This window comes from Psittacula echo (genome assembly GCF_963264785.1).
Source record: "Psittacula echo genome assembly, chromosome: 16".
NCBI lineage: Eukaryota > Metazoa > Chordata > Aves > Psittaciformes > Psittacidae > Psittacula > Psittacula echo.
The window spans coordinates 3,984,853-4,002,122 of NC_137752.1; the positions used below are offsets into that span (position 1 = coordinate 3,984,853).

Genomic DNA, 17,270 nt, shown 5'->3' on the forward strand with positions numbered 1-17,270 from the left:
CCTGCGCGTCGAGCCCGGCGCCGGGCGAGCCATGGCCCACGGCGAGAGGGAGGACAGCGCAGAGCCGCGCCTGTCGCTGCAGAACGCACCGGGCGGCGGAACGGACCCTATGAGGCCCCGGTGTCGAGGCCAGATCCGCGGCTCCCTCGGGCGAGGCATCCGAGACCTCCCGTTCCCGCAGCCACACGGTGAGGCGCTCCCGCGGCGGAGCGGGACGCGAAGCCCAAAGTCTGTCTGCCGAGCTGCCCTCAAAAATCCGCTTCAGGAAGATGAAGGCGCATGCAAATGTGTGGCGCCTCCTTGCTTGTGCCTTTAATCATGGTAAATTGACTCTAGTTCCTCCAGGCCCCCCAAAAATGCACCGCACCACAGCAGAGCTGGAACTCCCAGCGCGCCGCTCACCCGCACCCTCCGCCACCCCGGGGCGTCTGGCGCGGCCCCGGCGCCCCGTGAGATCCCGCTCTCTCAGCAATTTTCCTACCCAAAAGCTGCCGTGAAGGGAAGAGCGCGCAGAGATAGCATCAGCCTGTCTATATCAAAGAGATCCTGCTTAATTAAAATACCGGCTCCGTGTTCACTGCCTTCTACGCGGCGCGGCCTCCGACCGCTCAGTGCCGGCTCCGCTCCCCCCGGAATTGTGCGGGGGTTCCTGGCGGGAGTCGAGGCTTCTGAAGGGCTGCACCGGCACCGAGTGTGGCCCCCACTGCCCTCAACCCACCCTCGCCATCCACTTGCCGCTTTTCGATGGGCACTTCGGCGGCCCGGTGCTGGTCACCGGCTCCGTAAGGCTGCAGGGCGAGCGGCACCCTCGCTGGCCCAAGGCACAGCCGGTCTGGCGGACAGGCCGATTCCCGAGGGGACTCTGCGTGGTTCACAGCGAGCGTTTGTTTGCGCTACTGAGCAACAGCCCGATAATTTATTGTTATTGTTATTAGTAACTACACTTTGCAGCTAGCTTACATTTGTCCTTCCGAAGCAGGGAGAGCGGCTGAATCAGTCACCGCTGAGCACAGCCGCTGGCCGCTCTTCCCGGCGGTAGCGGCTCCGGGGCCCGGGGCCGTCGGCGGGGAGCCCCCGGGGGCTCAGTCGGAGCCGCGGGCTGCAAAGCCGTTCTTGGCAGCATCCGGTATGGAGGAAACTAGGAGGTCTCCATCCTGGTCGCTGCACCGGCGACGAGCTCAGGCTCTGTTCACCGTGCGATCGGCCCGGTGTCCCCGCGTTCCCTGAGCCCTGCCCGCTACGGCAGGCTCCCGAGTAGCGATGTTTCGCAGTAGGCCGTTGGCGGGCGCGGAAGGTGCAGGGTCCAGCTGTAAGTGAAGAAAATAGGACAAAGTGAGCAGGGACACCCCCCCCCGTGGCTGCCTTGCGGTTCTCACCTCAGGCCCCGCCGTCGGGGTGCTGCTGACAGAGCCGGAGACCGGCGGGCGCGCAACAGCGAGAGGCCGGTCCACCTCGTCGCGTGGCGGGCAGCGCTGCCGGCTTGTGGCCGGTGCAGCTACCGGGATGCACGGCCCCGCGGGCTCTGCTCGCCCCGGCTGACCCCGGCCTTGCTCCCGGCCCAGCCCCGCCGCGCCCGTGGGAGCCCCGGCCGTGCCGCCGCACGCCGGCAGGGGGCAGGCTGCGCCCGAGGCCCTACCGCACCGGGCAGCCGGGCCAGGGTCAGCCGGGCCCAGCCGGGCCGTCCGCTGCCCTCCCCGACCGGGTGCACCCGCGGATTAGGCAGCTCACCCACGGGCTGCACGCCTGACCCGGCCCTCGCCGGCGCGGCAAACAGCGCAGCCTCCGGTGCTCCTCGCCGGACGGAGACTCAGCGCCCAGCGCAGCAGCCCCGGTCCCACAGGGGCAGCTGACACTGAGATCGGTACCACGGGGAGCCCGAGCTGTGTCCGGCGGGGCTGCCCGCAAGCAGGGAGCCGGGAATGCCCACGGAGCCGGGGTTACACTTGCGTGGCGGCAGCCGGGGTCTCTGCACCGGGGCCGGCGTGCTTACGCAGAGACACAGGGACTTCCTCTGTTCCTGCTCTCGAGCCTCCCGCGGCCCCGCTCTGTCCCGAGCACAGAGAGGCGGTTCTGTCACGCACACATCTGCAAACCCATAAAGTAGGGGGGCTTTCCCCGCTAACCCTTAGCTGAGCGCCCGCAGCTCTCTCCGGGCTCTGGCACACGCATGGATGCAACGGGCGGGATGAGTGGAAGGGACGCCGTGTCCCGCCAGAGCGGCACCGACGGCGGCTGAGCTTGGGCAGCAGCACTCAGACAGTGGCACCGGCCGCCGGCTCCCGGAGACTCAGCTCTCCAGTACTTAATCCCGGTGCTTCATTCTCCCCTGCCTCGTTTAGGAGATGCGGAGTTGTGGCTGGCTGCGTTCCTCACTCGAGTCTCAAAATTAAACCAAAACACCTCAAAACAAGAAGATTTGCCTTGCAAATCAAGGGAGAATTAGAACGAAGCCACGGGGAGGTGGGGTTGCGTTAGTCTTGGTTTGGTTTTATTTCTGTGAGAGTTTTGAGCGTGGGTGTTTTAATTGTATTTTGTTTTTCGTTAAAAGCACTATATAAACCGAATATAACACCTCATCGAATTGTTCTCGGGGAAGAGGCAGGGATAATAATTATCCGGTGCAGCGTTCGTACACACACACGGCAAGAAACAACAAATCTTTGGTGTGATATTTGCGAGTAAAAGCCTACGAACAAAGATGGAATTATTGCTGCGGGTGCGATCTGGGAGGGTTCCCGCTCTGCTCTCCACGGCCCCGCCGCACAGCTCTGCCCTTCGCTTTTGGTTGGCTTTTTTTTTCTTCTTCTTCTTCTTCTTTTTTAAATTAAGAAGTTACGAAAACTGCTGCGGAAAAAGGAGCTCTAATTTTTCTCGCATTTGTAGAAGATAATTTGAGGGAAGCCCCGTGTGATGGAGAACACGGAATCCGTCCCGGAAAATAGGAAGGGAACATAAAAAATTAATGTGAACGAGAAGCTTTTCTCTCCACTGATTGAACTCTGAAATCTAAGCAGCTTTTATCTTGATCTCAGAATTAAATAATCATATATTATTTTTTCAGCATTAGCTACAAAGGTTTTCAAATTTGTACTGTCCAGAACAAAACCCCAAATATGCTCCATTACCGAAACCCCTTTCCAAAATATTTAACTAAAACTTAAACAGGAATTTCTTTGAGAGATGTTTCTGTACGAAAAGGCTTTATCTTAAGACCCAGAAAAAAAAAGCATTAAGTAATTCAAGTTAACACTTGTCCCGCTTATTAAGTATCAATATTTTGGGAGCGTTACAAAACAAACTCCCTTCCCTCGACGGGGTCACGGCATATCGCGGGTCACATTAAGAAACCCCGCGCGGAATCCCGTCCGGATTTTCATTTCCTCGGATTTAGATTTTTAAAGGTATCGGCAGGAGAAAACCCCCAACAACAAAACCGAAAGGAACGGGAAGCCGGGGCCGGGCAGCCGCGCTCCCCCCGTGCTCAGCGGCCGGTGGGGATCGCCTTTCCCGGCCGTTGCGGTCCAGGACGGGGAGCAGAGCGCAGTGCGTTAAGGTGCGGTTCCTTCTGCACGTAGTCGGCGGACTCCCGCACCACACGCACTAACAAGCGATGCCGCACGCACAGAGCTTAGCGATACCGGCTCCCGGTAAACGCCGATCCGGGAACGCCACGATCTTTCCCGGGCCGCCGTCTCCGCGGGAGGGTCCCGCAGCTCTCTGGGGCCACTCGTGGGCAGCTCCGCCACGACCGCGCGAGGCTGCCCGGCAACAATTCCCCCATCCCTGCAATCCGTCCCGCGTTCCCTCCGGGACCGGTAGCGCAGCCACCGCCCGAGGGACAGACCCACGTCCCCGCCGGGCCCGGCCGCCCTGATGGACGGTCCCGCCGTCACCTGCCCACGGCCCGGCGGGTAACGCGCGCTGCTACCTACCCCGACAGGGCAGGAGGCAGGAGCCGCCGTCGGGCCGGTAGCGGAACGGGAAGCGGAGCGGCCAGGTCCCAGCTCCGCCGCGATCCTCGGCGGCCGCGCTCGCTCTGCCTCTCGGCCCCGGCCCGCTCCGGTCCCGGTCCCAGCCCCATTTGCCGCTCGCTGCGCCGGGGTGAGCGGAGCTCGCCCGCCCCGCGCCCCGGGCGCCGCCGCGCTTCGGGGGCCGCGGGGGCCCGGCGGGGCCAGGGCACTATTTGACGTCGAGGAGACGAATCACTGTGGCGCAGCGATACGGCGCGCACCAATGGAGTTCAAATGTCAGCAAGTTTGAGGAGGGGTGAGGCACCGGGGGGTGTGTTCCTCCGCCGCGGCCCCTGCTCTAAACGGCGCGGCTCCTCGGGACGCCGCATGGCACATGGGCTGCGGAGCGCCGGGGAAGCCCCGCCGCCCCGCCCGGCCCCGCCGCTCCGCCCGGCCCGGCCCCGGGAGGGCCCTCCGCGGAGGGCGTGGGGCTTCGGCGCTGCCGGCGAGCAGGTGACACCTCGGGCTGCCCTGCGCCGTGTGCGCGGCATGTGCGCGCCCGCTTAGCGCGGGCTGCCCCCATGGGCAGCGGCGCCGGCTCCTTCCTCTGCCCCCCGTCTCTGGAAGTGCAGGCAGGAAACGCTCCTCATGTCTCCCAGATAAAAATAAAAGCGACTCCCTCCTCCCGGCCGCAGAGTGCCCCCGCGATCGGCCAGACGCGGGGCTGAGCCGGCCCCGCCGCCCGGAGCGCCTCTCCCCGCCGCCGCCCGCCCCATGGATATCGCAACAGGTCCCGAGTCCTTGGAAAGGTGCTTTACGCGGGGCCAGTCGGACTGCTCAAAGATGCTGGACGGTATTAAAATGGAAGACCACCCTCTGCGCTCGGGTCCGGCCACGTTAGGAGTGCTGCTGGGTGAGTTGCCGTTCGCTTCTCGGCTGCGCCTAAAGCGGCCCCGGAGCTTCGCGCTGCTCGGGGCCGGCTGCGGCGGGGCCCGGCCAGGCTGCTGGGGACTGCTGCGGCCGCCTCGCCTCGGGCTGCAGCCGGGTGCGGAATTGTCTCACCGACGTTTGCGAGGTGCGGGTTCGGCAGCGGCCGTCAGGCTCAGTGTCGCTGAGCTCCCGGGGCCGGGCTTCCGCTGCCCGCTGGCTGTCCCGGGGCCGGGAAGCGGGACCGGGAGAATGGGGCCAGGGTCGGGACAGGGAATGGGGACCGGGACAGGCGCTTCACGCCGCTGTCTGCCGTTCGCAGGGTCGGACTGCCAGCACCAGGCCGTCTGCGAGGGCTGCCAGCGGCCCATCTCGGACCGGTTTCTGATGCGGGTGAACGAGTCCTCCTGGCACGAGGAGTGCCTGCAGTGCGCGGCGTGTCAGCAAGCCCTCACCACCAGCTGCTACTTCCGGGACCGAAAGCTCTACTGCAAGCAGGACTACCAACAGTAAGAGCGCGGCGGGGCTCGGCGGGGCCCGGCGCGGTGCCGCAGCCGGCGGGGAGCACCGGCAGCCCGGCACGGCACGGCACGGCGGCGCGGCGCGGGCTCGGAGCGTGTTTCAGAGCGGGCCGCCGTCCCGAGCCTTGCGGAGCGGGGAATCACCGGCCCGGGCCCGCGGCTGCGGGTGGCGGCCCCGGCAAGCGGGGACCCTGGCAGCGGGCGGGACCAGAGAGACTTTGAGCCACTACGCCCTTCCTAAGCAGGGAGCTGCCGCCTGTCCCCCGGCTCCGCCGCGGTCCGGGACCCTGCAGCGCCGTCGGAGCGGTCCGGCAGCGGAGCGGCCCGTGTCGGCCCGGCTCAGCTCCGCCCGGACAGCTCAGGCAGCGCCGCTATCGGGATAGCCCCGCAGGGCCCTTCTTCCCTGGGCGAACCCAGTTCCACCGCCGCCCGCAGCTCCGGGACATCCGCGGAGCGGAGCGGTCGGTGCCGGCTGCCCGGCGGCGGGGCCGTCTGTGCGCTGCCGCGGGCTATCCCGGCAGAGCCGCCCCGCCGAGAGAGCCGCGGAGTGTGCGCAGGCGGCCGCGGGGCCCGGCCGCGGGGACTGGCGCCGGTCGAGGCTCCGCGGCCGGGCGCGGCAGGAGGAACCCGGCGCTGGCCCCGGCCCGCCCGGCCAGGGCGCTTTCTGTGATTTAGGCTTTATCCCCAAATGTCAGGCTTTGTCGGGCGGCCGCCCCCCGCCGCGCTGCGTCCCTGCGCGGAGACAGAGCCCTGCCCGCGCCGCGCTTGTCCTCCCCTGCAGAAGCCCACTTCATGCTTGTCACCGAAATTGAGGATCCTTTTTGTGCTGGGAGGGGGGCGAACATGGGCACTTCAATCACTGGGACATAATATGGCTCTGCTAGAAGTCTGGCAACAAACAAAGAACAACAACTATTGGTTTGCATCAACTTTTGTCAGGCATTCAGCAGGCTTCCAGAAAGGCCTGAAGTGGCTTAGTGGCAACAATGTGCATTTCATAGCTACAGCATGAAAATCCATCTCCATGGAAACTGGTAGTAAATGCTAACATGACATGCTGGGTATAAATATTGTTAGGGTTATAACTCTTGTATAAACGGCCCAGATAAATGTCCCCCTGTTTAGGAATTACAACAAAATGTGTTATTTCATGCTGCAGCCCTCAGCAGCGCTACCAGAGACTCCTCCATGGGCCCGGGTTCTTCACATGAGAAAAGCTCAGACCTCGCTGCTGCAGCCACCCTCACTGGGCCAGGGCTTGGCGCTCGCTGGGTTTTCTCATACCCCTGTGCAGGGAGCAGATCCACAGAATTTATCTTTTACTTCTATACAAAATAAACCACCCCGTGAGAGCTGTAGTTGTAAATCAATGAAATCTCTGCCTCTGCAGGTAGTACTACTTAGGTATTTTGGTTAATTCATCAAGGGTTTAGAATAGTCTTTAGGCTACCTAAAAAAGCATCATTTGGCCATGTAGATATTCACATTAATTACACACCCATGTACCCTCTGAGTCTCATGTTTAGTTTCTGTGGAATAGAGGATTGTGCTTCGCGACTTTAAAGAGCAAGATCATAGGCTGCTCCTTTGTAAATGCAAAAACACTTTCCTGATTGAAAATAGAAATGTCACCTCTTCAGAACTTTCCCTGTTATCAAAGGTGTCCAATTGTATAGGGGGGAAATGGGGTAACCAGGCTAACGAGCAATAAAAAGATATCAACATGTTGGCCTTTGTTGAATCCCAGCACCTCGCGTGACATGACATGGTCACCTGCTGTGTGTGCCCCTCCGGACTGACAGCAGCAGCGGCTCGTGGAAAGGGGAGGGCAGCCACCGTAAATCCAAATTTGTTTTCCATGAGATTTCATTAGTCCAAAAAAGCAAACACACGAAACTGCGCTGATGCTGTTTGTGTGCTTCCCCTGCCTGCTGCCTTTTAGACCTGGAGAAATACCCTTTTCTGATAGCTGAAGGATAAAAATAGCTGCTCGTACATGGCAAGCGGTTCTGGGCTGTGCGGTGCAAGCAATCGGTTTGATCAGTAAGAGTGTGGAGGGAGGAGTGAAGCCATGAGCAAGTTGTGCAAGTCGTCTCCAATGTGTGGGAACAGCCATCGTCCTGGGCTGTAGTGTTCCGGGGTGGAAAATGCCTCTGCACTAAGAAAGCGTGCTTTGGAGTAGTGAGATGAAACGGTATCAGTGCAGAGGAAGACTGGTATCAGCAAAATCAGATGATTTTTGTTATCCTGAGTCCTATTTACTGATCTCTAGGAGGGAGAGAAAGGGCGAAAAAAGAAAAAAAGGAGAATAAAGATTATTTAAATATCTTAGTTACTGAAATTTGCTTTAAATAGGTTTTTCTGTAAATAGTAATGTAATTTAAAGGTCAGATTTCTCCAGAACTCCCAGGACTATAATCAAGTGCTGTGTGTATATCTTTGGAAAACTGGTGTCTCGTTTTTCTAATGAAAGCAAGCTTCTGATGGGTCAGATATCAGACCTTAAACCTTTCACTGGATCAGGAATGATTCCTGCCCATCCTCGGATGAGGGCATTTCACATTAGGGGGAAGGGTGAAAACATTTTTCTTTTTTTTCTTTTTTTTTATTTTTTTTTTAAATAGAAATGTTGCCTGTTTGAAGCTGCCCCTATGCTTGGAATGTTAGAACAAATCCCGGGGGAGATGGATTAGTGGCCCAGGCACAGTTTGAGGTAGTCAGGGTTGCCTGATAGGTGTAATTTATCACAAAAATATCATCGGTACATCAGTGGCGTCGGTGGGACAAGATGTGCATGCATTTTACACTGGGTTTATACAAGAGATTCAACAATTTTTTGCATGAGCACATCCTGATCTTTTCATTTAATTCAATCAGAGCACTTATTTTGCTAAAATGTAAGATTTTGCGAGTCACAGGTATGTTTGATTGCAAGTTTTTTGTAAGGGGAAAAAACCCAGAGCAGTCCAGTTGCACCAGGGAGGCTGGCTCTTGCAAACCCGAGTCAAACAGAATCTCTGTGATTTTAATGAGAGCTTTGCCAAATGGCAGGGGGAGTGTTGCACACTTGGAACCTTACCCTTACACTTTTTTCCTTTAAAAGAAGTTTTCTTTCTGACAAACTGAATCCTTCAGAAGGAATATTTACCAAAAACAAGGGTTTGCGGTAGTTACATTCTGCTTCTTTGCTTAAATGAATTTATTGATTGTACCGCTCGTAACAGTGCTTCCTGCTATAAAACATTAGTAATTATAAATATTGCATTTCTTTCCCATTTGTATATTTTCATTTGTTTTGTGATTGTGCTTTTCTGGTTTGTTTTTATCTCACTATCCAGCACTATGTAACGATATACCCTAGTTATTGCTGACATTAAACAAAAAGATATGCTATGGAAAATAACCGTTTCAGGTTACATATTTCATATGTGAGAAATGCATATAATTTCTAGAAAGATCCATATTCCTATTCTAGCTTTGGAAAGAAAGGCTGTAGAAGAGGTCAGTTATTCAAGAGGTAGGAGAGCAATCAATCAGTTGCTATTTCAGAATGTTACGTTAATGCATTCTAAGTTTGCTTAGAGAAATAGTCAGGTTTTTGTTAGATTCTTCCAGATATTTCAGGCATCATTTTAGCATCATTATTGGGTGTTGTTACAAAAGCCTTGCTGTGTATTTCTGGTACATCTTTATACTGTTCTTCATCTGTAAGTCCTTTCTTGTCAGTGACTGGGCTTATTTTTTACGTGCAGTCAGCACGGAGCAGCATGTACCTCGCAGGAAGGAAAGAAAACGCTGTAAAGCCCTGTTGCTGTAGGGAAATGCTCCCCCTCTCCACACTTTGGAAATTCTTTCATATGAGTATAATACCAAGGCTGATGTTTCCCAGTTCAGTTGTGTTTTACATTGCAGTAAGACAAAAGCTTCCTATTAGTAAATGTCTCTTATTTTTGTACTGTTATTTTTCATCCAGAGAGAGCGTGTTCATGTCTGTGGGGAGCGCGGGCTGAGGAATGTAGGCAGGATCCGTGGTGCAGGAGGTGACTTGAGCTCCCAGATTCTGCTACATGCAGAATGGACAATAACCATTTGCTAACAGGAAGGTTTTATTTGTCATCGGTTGTACTTGCTTTTCAATTTTTAAGCCAAGGAGCACCAGACGTGTTGTTACACTCATTGGTGCAATTGCTCCTCATGGGAACTCAGCAGAATTGTGCAGGGCACTGGTGGCCCCCCCTGTGTCATTTGCCTCCCGTGTCAGGCTGGTGCTTGTCCTTGTGTTGTTAGGAAATGGCATAAAAACAGAGTGAAACTTAGAGGTAAGGAGTAACCTAAGCACGTGCCCAGGACATGGAGTAATGATTAAAGTTATGTCATGCACTAAAAATGCTTTTAAAAGTCGCTGAAACACTCTGGCATTTTTGCTGACAATCCAACCAGCCCTGCGCTCTCAGCCACATCAGCCTGGTTCAAAACCCCCAGTACCGTCAGGTTTCCGTAAGCACCTCGACACAATCCCAAAAGTGGGAATGCTGAGGAAACGTAGCTGTTATTTCTGACGTCAGCAGAGTCGCTGTAGTTGAGCTGAGCCCCCCCAGGTCCCCCCTGTGCCGGCAGGAATTTATCCCGTAGCACATAGGGCAGGTACTGGCACTGGAGCCCAGAGGTGGTTCCAGGTTAGTCTTAGGAAATACTTAAAACAGGGGATCTGGAATGAAGCGTGTTTTAAGAATCTGGGGAGACATTTTGGTTTTCTGCTGCAATCATGGAAACCTTATTGGACAAAATAATTGCAATGGTGGTAGGTAATTTGCACTAATCCATGCTAGAAAATGATAGGGGGATCTTTTTGTAATACAAGCAGTATGCAATTAGATTAATAAGAGGTTAATTTATAATGCTTAACTACCAACCTGGGAAAAAAATAGCCATCAAATACAAAACTCACTGCAAAAATGTCTTCACTGCTGTATATAAGAAACAGGAACATTTTGTATTCTGTTTGGGAAACATGTCTGTTATTTTTTGGCCTAAACTTTTGAACTAGTCCAAAGGCATACATCATACATTTTCAACCATCAATAATATATCATGATTAAATAGCTGGATTATAATGTCTCTCTCCTTAGACTAATTATGTCATTAGTGTATTTCAGTTGTAAATATATACCCCTTTTGCTTGCCTCCGTTGTGAAGCAACCTATAAAGCATGGTACGTTGTAGTGAGCTCTGGTGAACTTAGGAGGTGGTTGCATATTTAGTAACGAGTAGAGGCTGGTTGATTCAGTCAGTTGGGAAGGAATATCCAGGAGCATGCTTTTCATAATGGAGCTGTGATTTTTATTTTTCATTCTAGTCAAAATTCGAATTTGCACTAAATCTGCTACTTCTTGTTGTAACAGGAATTGATTTCATTCTATTTAGTGCCTCCTTCTCCTGGAATGGAGTAGGATATAGTAAATTGCTAGAGGATTGCTTGAGCTCCCTGTGTGCTCAGTGTGCAGGTCAGCAGGAGGTTTCAGTGCACCAGAAAGCGGATGGGGGCCTCCTTGGGTGTAAGGAAACAGGCGCCGGGAGCCACTGTGCTGGCTGCTCTGTATTGGGGCACATGCGTGTGCACCTCCTACCAACACATGGACCCAGAGAGGCCCACGGACGTCTGCTGGTGTGCTCATGGGGCGATCTGGGGGGCAAAGAGTTAGTAAAATACTTCATTCTTCTTACCATTGCTAGACTAGTAGTAGGCAAGTATATTTTCTGTTTGGTTTGCACAGTACTCCTTGCGTTGCTCAGTTCTTGTGGCAGAAAATGGTGTGTAAATATAACAGCAATATTTCATGAGAATATTAGAAAGGGGTTTTCTACTGCTTGCGCTGGCTTAAACCACGTCATGAGTTGCATAAAATGCAGATTCCCCGAAAGGCTGTGAATTTTCAAACCCAGCAAGATGGAGAATGACCATTACAGTGTCCTCTGTAAAGGGTGCACTAGGTCAAGCAACGTACTTGCAGAAAAAACAGGGATAAATGCTTCTCTTTGCCTACGTCTTTTTTTGTCCGCATGATATGTCATGTTATTGCTCAAGTGAGGTGAGAAAGCAAGCAAGCAAATAAATAAAACTGTGAAGTGAATGGTACAGTAATCTCCAGTAAAGGTAAACAAGCTGGGTATTGCTCTTGGACGAGTTAGTGTGGTAGAAAGGTTTTTTTGGCATGATTTGGGGATGATTGCATTCCTCAGGAGGCAGAGATTGACTCATAATGAAATGACAGTTTCTTGTTCGTTGCAAAATATAAAACCTCCAGATTTGTTCTGAAACAAAGAATAAGGTTATTCGTAACAATGTGCCGTGAACCTCAACAGCCGAGCCTCCAGCAGCCAAATAATGACATTAGAGGAGTTGCTTTGGATTCAGATGGGTGCAATTAAGAACAGAAATTTCCTTCCTTTAAGTGAATTGGAATGGATATGTGAAGTGGGCAGGGAATGTCTATCGAATACACACCTTGCAGTTATGGTATGCTATATGTAAAGCTACGAATTTAGACTGATTTTTGTTGGATGAAAGAAGTATTAGAATTTTTGTTTTAGAAAGCAGAGGTGTTTTCTGTGTCAAGATAGTTTTAAAAATGAAACAGGGAGAGAAGGGTATTTTGCAGCAGTGGGAGCTTGAACAGCACTGGTGATGTGTAGGGAACCAGACACCGATTTTCTCCATTAGTAACAAGTAAAAAAAAATGTGTACAACTTCATATCTAATTTAAAATGAATGATGAAAGTAAAGCTGGGCTTCTGAGTTTGAGAGTAGAGGCCATAAGAGAGAAGCCATAAGAGAGAATGAGATGACGATACCTGTGAGGTAAAATGAGCTGACTTTTGCTTTTAAATATAATGCTCTTCGGTGTTTATACCATGCATTCTAACATAGATCTAAATCTTACATGCTTTGTTCAGGCAAATTATTCACTGTTTCTAGATGCCTCTTTAAATTCAACATAAAATTGAGGCAGATATTTGACTTTTTTTGTCTTTATTTATTTTTTTAAATGCTAACCTTACGTTTGCTTTACGTTCCTGGACCTGCTTTGTCCAGACCAATATTCCTCAAGTGATACACTGTCTTACTCTTGTTTTACTTCTTGGTATGTCTGCAATTGCTTTGAACAGACCTTCGCAAACTCATCCACATGCTGTGTCTAATGCAGTCTCCGAGACCAGAGCCAGCCCTTGATGTCCACGGGCTCTGTGGATGGTGAGGGCAGGTTATTGCTGAGGGGGGCTTGAGGAGAGGCTGGGGACTTCTATCCCCTGTTCCTGAACAGGCAGTTCTCATTCAAACCAGCCATTTTGCAAAACAGATTACTGATAACAATTATTTTCTCCTTTTATATGACCTGCACATACACAGAATATATGTGTTGCCATTGCCCTTTATTGGATGCTAAATATACCTTGTAAGTAGAAAGCACTATGGGTGGCATATTATGCAATTTTAATGGAGATTATGTAGAAACAAAACCCTTAAAATTAAGTGTCTTGTATGCAACATTGTGGATTCAGAAGGTAAAACATTCAGATCAGTATTACCAGAGGAACCCGGGGTCTGTTACACCAACTATTGTGTCCGAGGTGGAAATCTCAGCCCAGCCAAACCTACCTGTGTGCTTTGCATCGCGATGCTCACACAGAACTGGGGTATTTTACTTGCCTTTCAAAAACTGTTTGCCCATGGGCAACTGAACATTTGTGAGATTGTAATACAGTAAAGGAATCATTAATGTGATTAATACCTGTGTGCTATTTTGCTGGTTTTCTAGTTTTATAGTGATCTTTATAGATACAGCAGAAGTGCAAGGGCACAAATTGATAAGTGCCCTCAATACCAACATAAACAAGGAATAACATATTTCTTGGGAATTTTTTAAGGGTTTATAACCTGATGCTCCTGTAACAAGGCAATACATTTACAGAGAACACTTGTCATGGAGGTCATTTGCTTTGCTTCCAAAACATAATATGGTTTTTTAATATGCACGGAATTTTCCTTTGCAAATGTTGACATGAACTTGTGAACATGCAATCCCTATTGACTTCAATGAGAGCCATCCTTGCTCATCAAAGGATAGAATTTGGCTCTTGATTTTACTGCAATCAGTGTATTATTTATAATGTACAAGAGTGCACGTGCACCCTCCCAGTAAGAGCTAATGGAATTTATGTGTACATGCTGAGGACCAAATCCTCCCGGTAGCTGTTAGGAAGTTTACTTTCATGTGTTTGTAACCTGAATCACCATTCACTGATTACAAAACAAAACCAGAAAAAACAATAATAGTCTGCATCAATAATATTTTCTTTAGCACTTATTACTTTTACCATAGGTTGTTATTATGATAGGAAGCAAGCAAATTTGAATTTGCAGATGAAATCCTGAATGTTGTTTTAAAGCATTTCTAATTACAGCCGGTGCTTACTCCTTGTTCTCTCAGACCAGTCGAGCACTGGTGCATTCCTTGTGTCTTAGTGAGCAAGCAGTGTGTGGATGTGGACAGTATGAGCAGGGACAGTATTTGCCCTCCAGAGGTGGGCACAGGGATGGGCACTATTGCCTGTGACAGCTGGAGTTGGGGTTACCAGGAGCTCCATGGGACCAGCTCCTTGGACTGCAGCACGGTACCTGCCAAAACTCATTAGTGAGAAAGGTTACAGTTCTCATTAACATCCATTCCACAGAACAGTTGTTTTCAACCTGTGGGATCCTATCCTTTATATAATCAGCTTGCCTACAGCTAGCGTTTTTATATCACCTGATAGAGCTATTCCTGCAGCTTCCCAATGGAAACAGCTTCTCTGGTTTCTGATTTTTTCTCTCATGTCACAGCTTTAATCCAGTTTCGTGGGGAGGGGATATGGGTGTGCTTGCCAAGGTTTCTTTTGGAAATGTGTGTGAAATGAGATAAGCATTTAATTCTGTATGGTACAAAGAGGTTTATTAGCAAATCACAATAAAGTAGAAAATCGTGAAACTAAGATAAAGAACGCAAAACAAAACACTGAAATGACCACAGAATTGGTGAGCTACCTTCAGTTAGGGGAAAGCTTTGGTGTGATAGAGTCCAGCTGTACATGAGAGTCTGCCAGCCCCAGCACTATTCATGAACAGTTGGGATCTTCTGCAGGCGTTTCGTTGTAGTTGATGATCTGTGCTAAACCACCTCTAGAGCAGCAGTGCCTCCGCTATTTACTTTAGTGGCGCTGTGCCTTCGGTTGTGTGGCAGATCTTGGCTGGCTCGTGAGCTTCGTCATGAGCTTTCCAGGTGGTGAGGAGCCACAGGAAAGGTACGAGGTGCTGCAGGGAGCTCTGGGAAGGTGGTGAGCAGAGGGGAGTGAGGCACACAGCCCCGTTTCCACCTCGGTTACCTCTTCCAGTAGCTGGGGATCCAGGTTATCTGGTCTGTCCTCCTTACCAGTCAAATGACATGTTCAGGATATTGGAGCTATCCTGGCGCTGCACATGAGTTCACATGGATCAAAAGCCATGGGTTGACCCTTCCTGGCTGTGGGGTTCCCTGTGTGTGTGGGATGGGGTCAAGCATCTCCCATTCAGGGAATTCCTGGGCATGGGGAGGCTGGCATTTCTGGCTTTTCAGGAGAGAAGGAGCTGATCCTCCCTCCCCACCCCGTGCTATTAATAATGGTGGTTTTCAGACTGAATACCCACACCACGAAGGTTTGTATGTGCATGCGGGCTTGAGTCAGTACCTATCTGTTATACTTTTAGAGAGCTTTCTTCAGCTTACCGGTGCGTGCAGCGGGCTGGGGGTGCTCGTGAAGGTTGGCAGCACATTCCTCCTGCAGCAGTCACCAGCGCTGGGAACACTCCCTGTGCGGAGGGGCTGACGCTGCCAGTTCACGGGCCCCAGCGGGGGCCTGAGCCAGCAAATCCCCACTCGCAGGGCTCCCATGAGTAATGCCATTGAAGCCAATTGCCCTGGCATGCAGCAGCTTGCAGTGTCATGCAAGGTCAATTTGCTTACCTGACAGCAAGTGTCTAGAGGGAGCTCGGTGGAGCCGCTCGCTGAGGGTTTTGGAGATGGAGCTCTTCATAGGCAAAGGCCACCCTAAATAGAAGTTGTGGTGTAACGCTGTGAGTTGTCTTCGCAGTTGGATCTTGGCATGGGCTTCATCTGATGACAAGAAGTTTCACAGGTGGAGCATGACCTTATGGGTCAGCTCTCACTCACACCAGAGTTGATGAAGAAAGTGTGGTGGAGCCCCATACGAATGTTAGTACCAGCAGTGAGGCTTTCAAAATCCTTTTCCTTCTTTAAGCGTTCTGACAAAGACGAGCATGTGGTCCTTGCTGCTCCAGTGGCTTTGTGGTCCTCTGCTTGTGACTGCACTGGGGAAGTGCAAATACTGTATTTCAAGTGCTTCGTGGTCACCTCTGGTCATTAATAACTGGAGTCCAGAGTGAGGAAGGAAGAGGGAAAAGAAAGAAGCCTACCTCTCTGCAGAGGTCAACACAAAGCCGGTGTGCCCTAGGTCCCAACAAACAAATTCTGCATATTGTGTGCCTCTCTCTTGAAATCTTATGAGAAAATGTTTTTCCGAAGTGATTCTATTGATGCTAATATTCTTATATGTCAGTCTGGTTTTTATTACATGCAGACACATACTCAGCATCTCGACTTGGTAACAGTGACAGAGGCAACTGAGGCTCACTGAAATGGAGGTGACTAAAGCTGTACAGAGGAAGCCCCCCAAGTTATCCTGCCAACAGACTTTGCATTTGCACTTGGGCAGAGAGAAGTGCTGTGGCTCAAGGTGCAGACCCTGCTATGGCAGGCGGCAGGGAACCTGGTACCCTCCTGCACTGCTGGAACTTGGTAGTGGCCATGGGTAGATGTCCCCAGCACAGGCTGCCATGAGAGGACTGGAGTGACCTGTGGAGCTCTGGTTTGACGTCCTGTGCAGCCTGTCTGGGTGACACGAGGCTGCTCTGAGCCCTGCCACTGCCATTGTGCCCTTTTCCAGCCCTCTCTTTGCCAAAAGGAGGAAAGGAGCTGGAGGCTCACATTGTGCTGCCTGGCGTCGGGCGGATCCTGCCCTGCATCCACAGGCTCCGGCTTGGCGAGGGTCTGCCCTGTGGTCGGAGGCACACAGCCGACACGCACTGGCTCTGGTGCCGTCACCCACCGGTGCTGGGAGCTGGCTGGGAAGCCTTGCTGCTGTGCCAGTGTCTCTGCCCGCCCGGGGCTGGGGCAGGCAGTACTGCAGCCTCAGCCACCTGGATTTTCATAACCTGTTTGTCTCTGAGGTCTAGGGAGGAAGAATTCCCGTGTTCCGGGCATCGCTTTGTGCCAGGGGCAATGCTGCTCTTGTAAGGATTCCCTTTCTTGTCAGCCAAACGTGCTGAAGCTTTGCAATATCTGGGTACTTTCTCACTTTTATTTATTTACACACACATATGAGAAATTATTTACTTCATTATTTCACTTACCAACTCTTTCCCAAGCTGCAAGGAAGCTGTCCACACATATTCCAGGGAAAGTCGTGAACAGGTGACAGTAACAGTGTTGTAGCCATGTGCTGTTGGTGTTCATTGTGGTGTTTGTATGAGTGCTGATGCTCACAGCTGATACTACAGTGTCCTGCACCTTTTGGTTTGTGTGTGTGCTGTGTAAAGCCAACACTGGGGTTTTTTACAGATGAGACACAGTGATGGGAGTACCTGTAGTACAAAAGACGGGTTATTGTTAAGAGCAGTTTGCGAAACGTTGCAGAAGTACAACTGGAGTAAAGCTATTCGAGGGAGTAAATGGCATGTGAAATGCTGCAGTGATACTATCTCTGCTTGGTATCGTTGGTT

The 17,270-nt window shown here is 51.7% G+C and overlaps 1 protein-coding gene across 2 annotated transcripts in view; it reads left to right on the top strand.

Moving 5' to 3' along the window:
- Positions 1-4,724: 4,724 nt before the first annotated feature.
- LMX1B (LIM homeobox transcription factor 1 beta) overlaps positions 4,725-17,270 on the top strand; it is a gene marked incomplete at both ends in the record, with an annotated part of 94,404 nt that continues 81,858 nt past the window's right edge. For both annotated transcript variants that reach the window (XM_080630725.1, XM_080630726.1), the window contains 2 exons: positions 4,725-4,863; positions 5,200-5,386. In XM_080630725.1, coding sequence (XP_080486851.1) covers positions 4,725-4,863; positions 5,200-5,386 — 326 coding nt within the window. The remainder of the gene's footprint in view (positions 4,864-5,199; positions 5,387-17,270) is intronic.